Source organism: Macadamia integrifolia, chromosome 13, assembly GCF_013358625.1.
Source record: "Macadamia integrifolia cultivar HAES 741 chromosome 13, SCU_Mint_v3, whole genome shotgun sequence".
Classification (NCBI taxonomy): Eukaryota; Viridiplantae; Streptophyta; class Magnoliopsida; order Proteales; family Proteaceae; genus Macadamia; species Macadamia integrifolia.
In genome coordinates, this window is record NC_056569.1 from 10,639,136 (window position 1) to 10,650,651 (window position 11,516).

Genomic DNA, 11,516 nt, shown 5'->3' on the forward strand with positions numbered 1-11,516 from the left:
CAAACGCAACCTTAGTGTAGAGTGCAGAGATAGGAGGATTTAAAATAATGAACAAGGAAACCCAAAATTTCTCAAATTCAGCATAAAGACATGGAATGTCAAGAAGACTTCTGTATGCTCAAGCCTTTCTTTTTGTTAGGATAGAGAAAGTGTTGCACGAGTACAACATGTATGTAAAAAATGATCTTCATAGTAATTTCTTGCAAACTTTTCTTTTTTTCTTTATCACAGAAGGGCCACGAGTACAGCTATGGAAGGGTTTGCTAAGAACAGAGAAACCCTAACTGGTTTGGGGGTTTTACAGTGAAGGCTAAGAGGGTAAACTTGTCATTTAACGCCATATAAATAAAAAACCGCCAACTTGACTACGTTTGGAAGTAGAGATTGATCCTCTTGCTATGACTTGATTATTAGATGCTTCTTTAGCAAGCACGTCAGCTACCTTTAAATTTAAGGGTGATACAAGAAAAGTTTCCAAACTAAAATGTAATGATTGGGCTTTTACGAAATAGACCTTATTGGGATTAAGGAACTAGGCTTTGTTTTGTTTGAATAGAAATGGTGGAAAATGAAGGAAAAGATTGAGGTCCCAAGGAAATTTCTATAGTGCAGTTGAACCATATGGTACCTCTTAGGAATAGTATCTACTCCCTATACTGCTAAGATAAGGGGAAGTGTTTGTTGTGAGGAGCATGCATGGTTTTTGTGCATGCAAGAGGACCCGTGGGAGACCACGAGAAAACATGGATTGGGTGTCATTTTTCATAATGCGGGAGGAGGGGAGGGTTGTTATTTCCCCCTCTCTTGGCACAGGGTTCACGTTCCCCCACAGAAATTAACCATTTTCCCATAAGATTATTACCAAAGTAAAAGAATTTTAGATTTGGATTTAGATTTCATGGTTTATAATGCAAAGTCAATACAGAATTTTACTATGGAAAAGTTTTTTTCTTTTTTGGTGTAATGCTATGTATAGTTTGTAACTTAGAGTCGTACAGTTTGGACTGAATTTTACTAAATTTCATTTTCAGGAATTGGATACTAAATTCTTGCTTTTCTTTTTTCCTTTTCTCTTTTTTTTTTTTTATATGTAATAGTTGTGGTACAATATGGATTCAAGTCTACATAATTACTCTTCATATTCATAAAGACATAGCTAACCAGTGGTTCATTCTGGAATCTGGATTAGTGATATATCTCAAGTTCATTATAGTAAAAGGAGTAACAGTAGCTATAATGACACAGACTACTTGATTATTGGATAAAAAAAATTCATATCAAAGCCACATGCCATCATGAATTCTTCAGTTCAAGTATAAAAATAATCACGTACAGCAGGGTTCACCGAGACAGCAGGGCGTAGCATATCTGTCGGCCATACTGGTTGTAGTATGGCATGGCGACTGTGCTGGTTGGGCGGGGGGTGGGGGACTCACTGGTGCTGGAGGTGGGAAACTTGGTGGTGGTGGCACCGTTCGGCCTATGCAGGGGGGGCAATAAAACCTATGATGGCTTGTAGAATAAGTGTCTGTTGGATCTGCCGTGGAACTCCTCTCTTCTGCAGCATTTGATTGAGTTGTAGCATTAGATGATAGAACTGTAACTACGATGATTCGGTACTGGGATCCCATTTTGGGTCTGTTCATTCTTGTTCAATAGATTAAAAAATGATCCCAACATCAAAGAAAATAATTTGGCTGCAACCCCTACTCGCAGCCAAAGAAATAAAATAATTTACTTTTCCTTAAGGTTGATAAATACCCTCCTAGCTAGGTTTAGTATTTTCCATAATACTGTTAAATCCCATTTCTTTGGTTGTGTCCAGGTAGTTGCAACAGCCAAATTTTACTCTCGAAGGCATCATGCGCTGTCGTCACTCTCTCTCTCTTTCATGACACACGAACCAACGATAACCCACCCTCTCCCACACTCCTACAGACTGGGTGTGGGGATTCCTGACCATGCCTTCAGCATAGCAATCCCCTGCCCTTCATTTATATCTCAAGACACCAAAAAGCGTATCTTCAGAGACCTTTTGATCAGCTATTAGACAATAAACAAAGCTAATTTAGACATGACCACCATGTCCATCATCACCTTCTCAACGAAAAAGCTAGAATTTATGTAACATATGTAACTTATATAAAGGGGAGACGGTACCTGTTTGTGGCTTCTCTGCTGCTAGCTCCCTACTCTTTGTAAATGTTGGGATAAGAAGGATAACAGCCAAAAGGACAAATATGCTAGCATAGACTTTCATTTCTTTCTTTTATTTTGGAAACTGAATTTTGTAAGCTGCCTTAGGCTCTTGGCCCTCCTCCTCCTCCCCACTATTTATGGTGTTGCTTTTGAGAGAGAGGGGTTTTCACCCCGTTTTCAAATCCGTATCCTCCATTGTTTTAGTAGTTTTTCTACATCATGTTCTGGTTGACCTTTTATGTTTTTAAACAGGAATCTACTTTATGAAGAAAGTATGGGAAAAAATATAAAACCCCAAGGGGTAGCCGGGTTGATAAAGGACTTTCGTCTCAAGAAACGTGTGGTTTTGAGTTCGACTCCTCTTACCTTGATAGTGCATTGTATCTATCATGATCGTTCGGATTGGATTGATATTAGCCAAAACTGATCCCCGATGTCAATCCAATTTATACCAATCCATTGATAAGATATAAGGGTAAAATGGTGGATCTCCGATTAATGCCAGTTCAATGATAGTATCAACATTAGTTGAAAGTTGAAACAGACTCCAAGTTTTAGAACCTTACACCGAACTAAACTCTTATGGACACCCTAAGAGAGGATCAGAATGGAGCTCAAACCCAAGGACCTAAGGTGGTCCTTGCTCTCCAAAGCTGCCCAACATAAGTAATAAGGATCAATCTGAATGGATCTCTTCCAAAACTAATCTTTAATGGGGAGAAATACTATATCGGAACCAGACACTAGAGGACCAATTCACTTCAAGGTGGGATCACCTAAAAATGTCCCAAACCGATCTAATAGTAAAAATCCCATACTGATAGATTGAATATTAGTGTATTGATTTCAAACGAGTTTTCCATCTGCATTAGGGTTAACAAAAGAGAAAAAAGAATGCAACTGACTTCCAAGTCAAATCGTTCTCAAATTGCAGGATTTAAGAAAAGAAAATCATGACCATTATGACTCCAAAGTCAATACGTAAGGCCTTTGAGGTTGGTGACTTCCACATCAACCCACTCTATATTCCCAATATATATACACACTACACACAGGAAAAAAAGAGATCAACACTTGTCTGGCTATTAATGTTGGTGGCTTCCACGTCAACTCACTCTATGTTCTTAATATATGTAACAGAACATAAAATTGTTGAACTCATATCAAGCCCATATAAAATCCTAGCCTAGATTCGGTTGACAGTGCCGAACCAAATTTGCATTTTGAATTTTTTTTTTTTTAAATATAAGTTTCCAGACCAAATGATTAGTTCCGCGGGTCTAAATTGATCTCACAATTAAGGTCATATCGGGATTGAACGAGAAGTGAAAATCATACAATTTTCATTGAAAGTAATAAAGAGCACTAAACAACCGTGTGAATATTTTCAAGAAGATAAAGAGGAGTCTAACTCAAAATGACACATTTCCTAAGGCACATGTCCCTTGCCAACTCGGCTAGCCCCACTCTTGTAACATAAAGTAAACAAAAATATTGTCAGGTACTCAATTCAACCATGACAATACCATTTAAAACATTGTCTACAGGGTGAGAAGACAGACCTCAGGTATTAGTTTTCCCTTGTGGGGGATAAAAAAAACACTTACAATGCCAAATTCAAACATAGCGACTTAAATATATTATTGAAGTAAGCATATGAACTTCTGTTTCATGGTGATAGTCTACCAAACAAATAGAGAGACAGCTTGTCCCTAAGGATGGAACCATTCTGATCAACTGAGTTGCAGAACTCCTTCTGGTAACCACTGTCATGGTAGTGAGATGAGGGTATTTTGTCTTGAACTTCATCCTTTAAATCAATAAGAATGTTATGAAGAATGCAACAAACAAAAACCATCCTTGCCAATTTATTTGTTTGATCAGATTTGTGCATCACTCCTTGAACAATCCTCCACCTTTCCTTAAGCCTTACCAATGCTCTTTGTGCCACCATCATGGTTGCTAAGTGGTGTTTGTTGAACTCGAAATCGGTCTCCGAAAGCTCTCTCCCATGGTAGGGTGTGATAAGCCAAGGAAGGAGGGGAAAACCCACATCTCCAACTATGTATTCCCTCACTTGTGATCCATTAGAAAGCTCTATACTCTCCCCATTCAGTCTTTCTCCTCTTTGACAAAGGTTGAAGAAGCCTGAATGTTGTAGAATTGTCGATTCATTCATGCTTCCTGGCCATCCAATGGAGATATCTCTGATCCTCATATCAGGGTCTACTATTGCTTGCAAAACTATACTGTGATTCTTCTTAGAATCAAGCCATATTTCATTAGAGGTTTCAGCTTTGGGCAAACGAATCATGATGTGAGTGCTATCAATTGCACCACAACAGTTAGGGAAGCCCTTAATTCTCTTAAACTTAGTTTTTATTTGTGTCATCTCTTGTTCTGTGGAAGGCCATTTGAGGTGTTTGAGACCACTCACTTCCATTGACTCCACGAACCGCCAGGTGATTTGGCCAATGGTTGATTGGCTCAACCCCAATGAATCACCAATCCTTGTAAGTGAATCACCAGAGCCTAACCTTATAAGAGCCACAGCAACTTGGTCATATACAGACAAGATCTTGCTATTTCTTCCAAGGGAACTGTTAGCCAGCAGGTCTTCATTCACAAGGGAACAGATGTATCCAAATGTACGTCTTGAGATCTTGAAGATAGATTGAAATTTATCTGAAACCTTTGACATAGACAACGTCCCTGTGAAATATAAAAATTGTTAAATTTTCCCTGCTTTGGAATAGGTTTATATCCTGAACCCCCACCCCACACCCAAAAAAAAATGAGGTTTATATAGACAAAAAATAAATGCAAGATGATAACCAGAAGGCACTGTTCACTTTCTTTTCCATTTATAGTTTAGTCGGATTGATAAGTTTAAAAAATCCTACAATTAGGCTTTCAAGAGAGGGTTGAGTATGCCACTAGCCTTTTATAAGCTAGCAGGATGACACAAGCAGGGCTGGGCACCCTGCGGCATGCCCGGCCTTTTTCCATTTTTAAAATTAGTTTAAAAAAAAAATTCAACTAAGGTTTCAATAATATTAATGTCCCCATCCACCCAAAATATATATATATATATATATATATTAATGTCCCCACCATGAGTGTTGACTATACCATTGTATTTTCCACAAAGAACTTGGATTATTATTCCCTATTGGGTGCTAGATATTGGTGCCACAAATGTTTGTGATGTCTCCAAAAATCACAAGACAGATTTGAATGTCCATTTTTTGTTTTTCCTATTGAACCATTTGTTCTTGCTCAGAGTTGCGAGAATGCTAGAGAGTACATAGCATGGACATACATAGTATACATATTAATACAGGGGGTATTTGATTAACTTAGACTTTGAAATTTGACATATGATCAATTTAGGCCATTCCTCTCAATCCAATGGTCGAAATGATCACATCATCTACCCACATGGTAAAATAGGTGTCTTGTGATATTTGAAAAAAAAAAAATTGTTTTGGCAATAATACATCGCCTTCCCTAAAACAATAATTTTTAAAATAGTTTTCAATTCGTTTATGTGTTCCTAAAATGCAGGTTTTATTCCACGCAAAATAAAAATGCAAGTTTTATGAGATGAAGTATAAAACCCTTGCCCCCCGTATGATGGCTTGAATTCCAAACCTACATAAGGATTGCATGATCTTAGTTTCATTAAATCTAGGGTACCATTCCAAAATCAACCAACAATTCAAACACCCCCTTGGTCAATTTATATTAGTACATCAATATAGAAGATAAATAGAAATAAAAAGACATAGACCGAGTTTTCCTACACCCATGGTGAATGAGATATCATAACACGGGAAATTTAGGGTGCAGGAGTGGTATTCGAGTATTTTGGGCCCTACAATCTGGTAATAAACCTCATTGCACGGTCAAGGGAAAATTTGCCCAAAAGACTTAGGGTTTCCAGTGATCCTGAAGAACTTGTTCATCAATCAGTAAAAATAAAAACAAAATGGAAGAATATGATATGAATTGAAAGATCTCCTTTGCTCTTAAAATGAAACCAAACACAAAATGCTCAAACTTGTTGACCCAATCATCCCAACCACATGAACCAAACGCCAACAAAAGAAATATAAATATGATTAAGATAGACAGAAGAGCTTGCTTGCTCCACCAATTTTAATAGATAGAAGATGTACCAGTACTGATTCTCTTGGAGAACTTGTCCCACCAATCGTTGGGATCCTCTTCTTCCTCCGGAGTGGAAACAAAAGCATCTTGCTTTGCCTTCCTCCTCTTCTTCTTGCCACTCACTGGTCCCATCAGAAACTCTTATAGACAAGACCCACTACACAGTAAACGCACTAAGCAGATTTCCACAACAACAGCAAAAGCACAGATAAAGAGGAATGATGGAGGAAGTGGTGGGTAGGGAAGGTCGTTAAAGAACTGAACATGAAAAATGGTTCAGAAGGAAGATTAAGATGGGCAGTTGTTTTAACGGTGTGGTGAAGTTTGGAGACAGGGTATGCCTGTTGAATCCCGATCCACTCCCCACATGGGTCGGGTGGGGATAGATCTGGACCCTCATCAGGTTGAGAGTCCCACTCCCACGCCCCCATGGAGGGTCCAGATCTGTCCCCACCTGTCCAATGGAGGGGGAGCGAAAGACATGCATATTGACAGGCGCATGTAGTCACACTACAATCTCTCTCTCTCTCTCTAAGAACGGATCAGGTTCTTGTACAATTTGATCCACACATATAGAATCCACCAAAGGCTGTCTTACTCCACACATATAGAATCTAAACAAGGGAAAGCCCTGTGCTGAATCCATGTGTGTGGATCAGAGATCGTACAAGTAAAAACCTGATCCTCTCTCTCTCACTCACAATGCAGATTCTGATGTAGGATCATTAATTATACTCTTTCCTTTTTGTGGTTATTACATTGGGGCAATTACTATCAGTCACTATGCTTAACCTATATTTACTCAAACTCCCTTGCACCAAACTTCCTTTTTTATTCCTCCAACAATGCAAGCTTCCACCTCTCCTTCTCCATTGACAATTGAAAATTCTCAAATCTTATGGTGGTATTGTCTTCCACAAGATATACCATTGGAGATCAAGACCTTCATCTACCCTAGCCCTTAGATTCTGTACTAGTGAGTTTATGGTGTGCAAAAACACCATTGAAGTACGGGGAGTTTACTATTGACATGACTCTACTGAATTCTATATAGAATGGATGAGGGCTCAGGGGGGATATGAACCCAATACTAGCAAGGTGAGGAGATTGGCTGAAAGACCCCGGTTTGAGAGACTTAGAAGTGAGATGGAAGATGGGAATGAGGATGATCACAAAGTCTTGAAGATCAAGATTGCCAGATTACATAAATGCCTCGATGACATCTCTTGCCACTAGGAATTTTATTCTACAGTTGTTTCCGGTTGTTTTAAAGTATGTTCTTTTTCATATTTTGCTTTTGGAACAATGATTACTTTTAATAATATTCTTTAGGGAAAAGGTTGGGTATGCCACCGATATCAAGTATGCTAGCACATATTGTGTCTATCTCTCTCTTCCCTTTTTCTGAAATGACCCACATATCCTTCCTGAATGATACTCCATCATGTGTTCATATTGGTACTATCCGTTAGCATACTTGATATCGGCGGCATTCCTATCCCTCTCTCTATTCTTTATTTGGACGGAATTTGATTATTATTTCATCAAGCTGCCTACGTAACCTTAAATATTCAAATGGTATGGTAATTTTTTTATCCCATCTAAATCCACTAGCCTAATGACTTTTCTAGGTAGTGTCTCTTCTATTGTGAATGGATCACTTTAATTTGGTCTAAATTTTCTTTGTGGATCATTTTTGGGAGCCCATTGATCTAATAGGACTTGGACTTGAATACAAACTCGCAATTGGTGAGGTATAACCTTTTGTCAAAGGCTCAGGCTATTCTTTGTTGTTATTTCTTCATATTATCCATTGCTCGCATCATTTTGTCATCTATATATAAAGTTGAATTCTTGGTACTTTGAGGTACTTTGATTGAAGACATTCGGTTTATGGTAGTTTGCTATCATCAGGATTCTCAAGGAAGGGATTTCTAGTTCTACTGGAAGTACTGCTTCAATGTCGTACACTAATGAATATGGTGTTGCCCTTAAGCTAAGGTGCGGGTTGAGATATGAAATGCCCAGAGTACATTCTTGTTGGCTACTTCAACTTCCCCATTAGTTTGTGTCATGTAAGACAAATACCTATGCCTCTTAATATTGAATTTGTCACATATTGAAATGCATACTTTTATGTCATACCAACTCTTGTGGTAAGTCATACCAACAAATGATGTTTTTATCAACTAATTTTATATGCAGCGATTTGGGTATATGATTCTGCTTCCAACCACTTGATAAATTAGTCTATGGCAACCAATATGTATTTATGATCATTGGAAGATTGGGGAATGATTTATTCGATAACATTACCCATATGTGATTTTTCTTCTTCCACAGATGCCAGTTGTATTCCATCATATGATCGTTTTATGTAGAATACCAAATGCGTAACATTTCATATAGGAAATCTCTTTTCTTTTTTAATGGCATTTTTTTGGGTGTTCTTGAAGGAAGTCCACAATGCAAGCTAATAACTTTGTTATATTGTGAAGGGTAATATCCTAGAATCGACCTAAACTTGACAATAGAGGTGAGAGTTGCCAATGCATCGATAAATAATTTATTGTCCCTTAAAAAATAATCGAATGGTATTTTCTTTTATGGGTTTTTCCAACTTCTGGACATGTTCGTAATATGATCTCAATTTTTTCGTCTCCTATCTCCCATTTCCTTTGCATCTGACAATTCACAATCGACAAGTTTTTATTTATACCTATAATCTTTGGAGGTGTAGTGTGAAGGCTGTTTCTATTAATATATTGGTTGACCTAAGATTTTCCTTTCATATTCTGATCACAACACTACAAGAAAAAGGGGTATTTGCGACACTTTTTTAGAGATGGACATATTTTCTGTCTCCTAAATTAATCATTCGAGACATATATAAATTCGTCGCTAAATTTTGATTATTTGAGACAAAGAATATACCGTCGCAATATTTGAGACGGGTTATTTCCGTTGCCATTGTACTGTCCCTATATATTTAACAATTGGGACAGAAAACTTACCGTCTCAATTTTTGAGACAGATATTTCCGTCCCGTCAGCGATTGAATTTATATCTATTACGACGGACAGTTTTTCCATCTTTAAATGGACAATTAGGGACAAAAATAATTTTGTCCCTAGTTATGAAGCAATTGAGACAGATTATAACCGTCCCATATTTAGGGACGGATTATTTTCTGTCTCAAGTATTACGAATTGGGACATTTTATACTCCATCGCTACTGCTCACGTATTTTCCTATCAGTTTTATATCTATTATGATAGATAGTTTTCCGTCTCTAAATTGGCATACCTATGTAGCAATTGAGACAGATTTTAACCGTCCCATATTTAGGGACGGATTTTATTCTGTCTCAAGTATTATGAATTGGGACGGTTTATTCTCCATCGCTACTGCTCACATATTTCACCTTCCCGCGCAACACTTAGCCAACCGCGCTTTTCCATATTTCGACAACTCTGGAATTATAAGAAGGGGAAAATCACTACGCCGCTGCTCGCATTCCTCTTTTCCAAAATCATAGCCGATGCTCGCATACCTGCTCGTCATATTTCAACCGAGATTTTCCAAAATCGAAGACCTAACAGGGTCATTATATTTCACGCCTTCACTCACTGGTTTCCCACGCAGTGAGCAACCATTGTAAATCTCCAAGAAATCCGATCATCTTCCTTCCCAAAACTGAAACCCAAAATCAGGTACGCTATTTTCCTCTCCCACTTCTCTTTATTATGATTTTTCTTGTATTTCGATCTATTCATTACCATTAAATCTCATATTACAACCGAGTTTTTCAAAATCTAAGAGTAAAGCCTTTCCGCCTTCATGTATCCCTGTTTCCCACGAAGTGAGAGCAGCCGCTGTAAATCTCCCTCAAAATCGATCATCTTCCTTTCCGAAAGGTGAAACCCGAACTCAGGTATGCTATTTCCCTCTCTCACTTCTCTTTATTATGATTTTTCTTGTATTTTGATCTATTCATTACCATTAAATCTCATATTACAACCGAGTTTTTCAAAACCTAAGAGTAAAGCCTTTCCGCCTTCACTCCCTGTTTCCCACGAAGTGAGAGCACCGCTGTAAATCTCCCTCAAAATCGATCATCTTCCTTTCCAAAAGGTGAAACCCGAACTCAGGTATGCTATTTCCCTCTCTCACTTCTCTTCATTATGATTTTTCTTGTATTTAGATCTTTTCCTTATCATTAAATCCAGTCATATTTCAACCGAGCTTTTCCAAAATCGAAGATCTAACAGTGCCTAGTTTCCCATGAAGTGAGAGCAACCATTGTCAAGAACCCCTGAAGAAACTCGATCATCTTTCTTCCCAAAAGCTGAAACCCTAAGTCAGATATGCTATTTTCCTATCTCACTTTTCTTTATTACGATTTTTCTTGTATTTTGATCTATCCTTACCATTAAATCAGCATAAGAGAGAAATCCATGGAAATGGTGGAGTTCCTGTCTTTTACCATGATCATTGTAGTGTTTCTTAATATGTTTGGATGAGTATTCTTGCTCTTTTTTTTTATTTTTTTTTTATTTTTCTTTACACCTATGAGCAGCGTGGTATATGAGATGAATCCACAGAAGTGCCCTTTTAATGCTTTCCAAAATTTCAGAATGAATTCAATACCCATATCCAGAACTAATTCATGGGATACAACGGTGAGTAACATATTAATCTTGAATTAGAAATTAAATTGATCCATTATTTGTGCTGCAGTTCCAGAGATTGAATGGTTTAAAAATATGTGATTATGATGGCTGATCATGGAACAGTTTGCATCATGTAATAGCATAAAAAACTTAGAATTTACAGATCAAAGACTGGACAGGGTTAGGAGTGTATGAATTAGGAATTAAGTAGAGGAGTCTACTATTTTCCCTGACTGCAGCACATGCCATGTGCTGCAGTCTATTTTATTTTCCCCTGTTTTTAGGGATATTTAGGCCAGATTTGATGATGGTTGAATTTTCAGTTTTTTAATCATAGATGATAATTGAGGCTTCCACCCCTTACTTTGTAAAATAGATTCCCACTATCTCATGTCATGTGCTTTTTTTCCCCTATTTGAAATAGGTGCAAATGAGAATCCATGTGGCTAACTCTATTTAGTTGGATAGGTT

General features: G+C 37.7%; 1 protein-coding gene and 1 long non-coding RNA gene across 2 annotated transcripts; one reads left to right on the forward strand and one right to left on the reverse strand.

Moving 5' to 3' along the window:
* Window positions 1-3,632: 3,632 nt before the first annotated feature.
* On the reverse strand, window positions 3,633-6,593 carry LOC122058784 (protein ALP1-like). Its single transcript, XM_042621469.1, has 2 exons — window positions 6,381-6,593; window positions 3,633-4,911 (listed from the first exon to the last, which is right to left on the reverse strand). Exons 1-2 carry the CDS (start codon window positions 6,502-6,504, stop codon window positions 3,869-3,871), a joined length of 1,167 nt encoding a protein of 388 aa, XP_042477403.1. The 5' UTR covers window positions 6,505-6,593; the 3' UTR covers window positions 3,633-3,868.
* Window positions 6,594-9,915: 3,322 nt separating this feature from the next.
* LOC122059350 lies at window positions 9,916-10,728 on the forward strand. Its single transcript, XR_006134026.1, has 4 exons — window positions 9,916-10,085; window positions 10,236-10,306; window positions 10,414-10,523; window positions 10,663-10,728. It is a non-coding gene; the product is annotated as an uncharacterized LOC122059350 (long non-coding RNA).
* Window positions 10,729-11,516: the final 788 nt, after the last annotated feature.

Excerpts from the sequence above, each read along its gene's own strand:
- LOC122058784 (XM_042621469.1), bottom strand. The coding sequence starts at position 6,504 with ATGGGACCAGTGAGTGGCAAGAAGAAGAGGAGGAAGGCAAAGCAAGAT. Across the intron at positions 4,912-6,380 it reads CTCCAAGAGAATCAGTACTG|GGACGTTGTCTATGTCAAAG; the intron begins GTACATCTTCTA and ends TATATTTCACAG.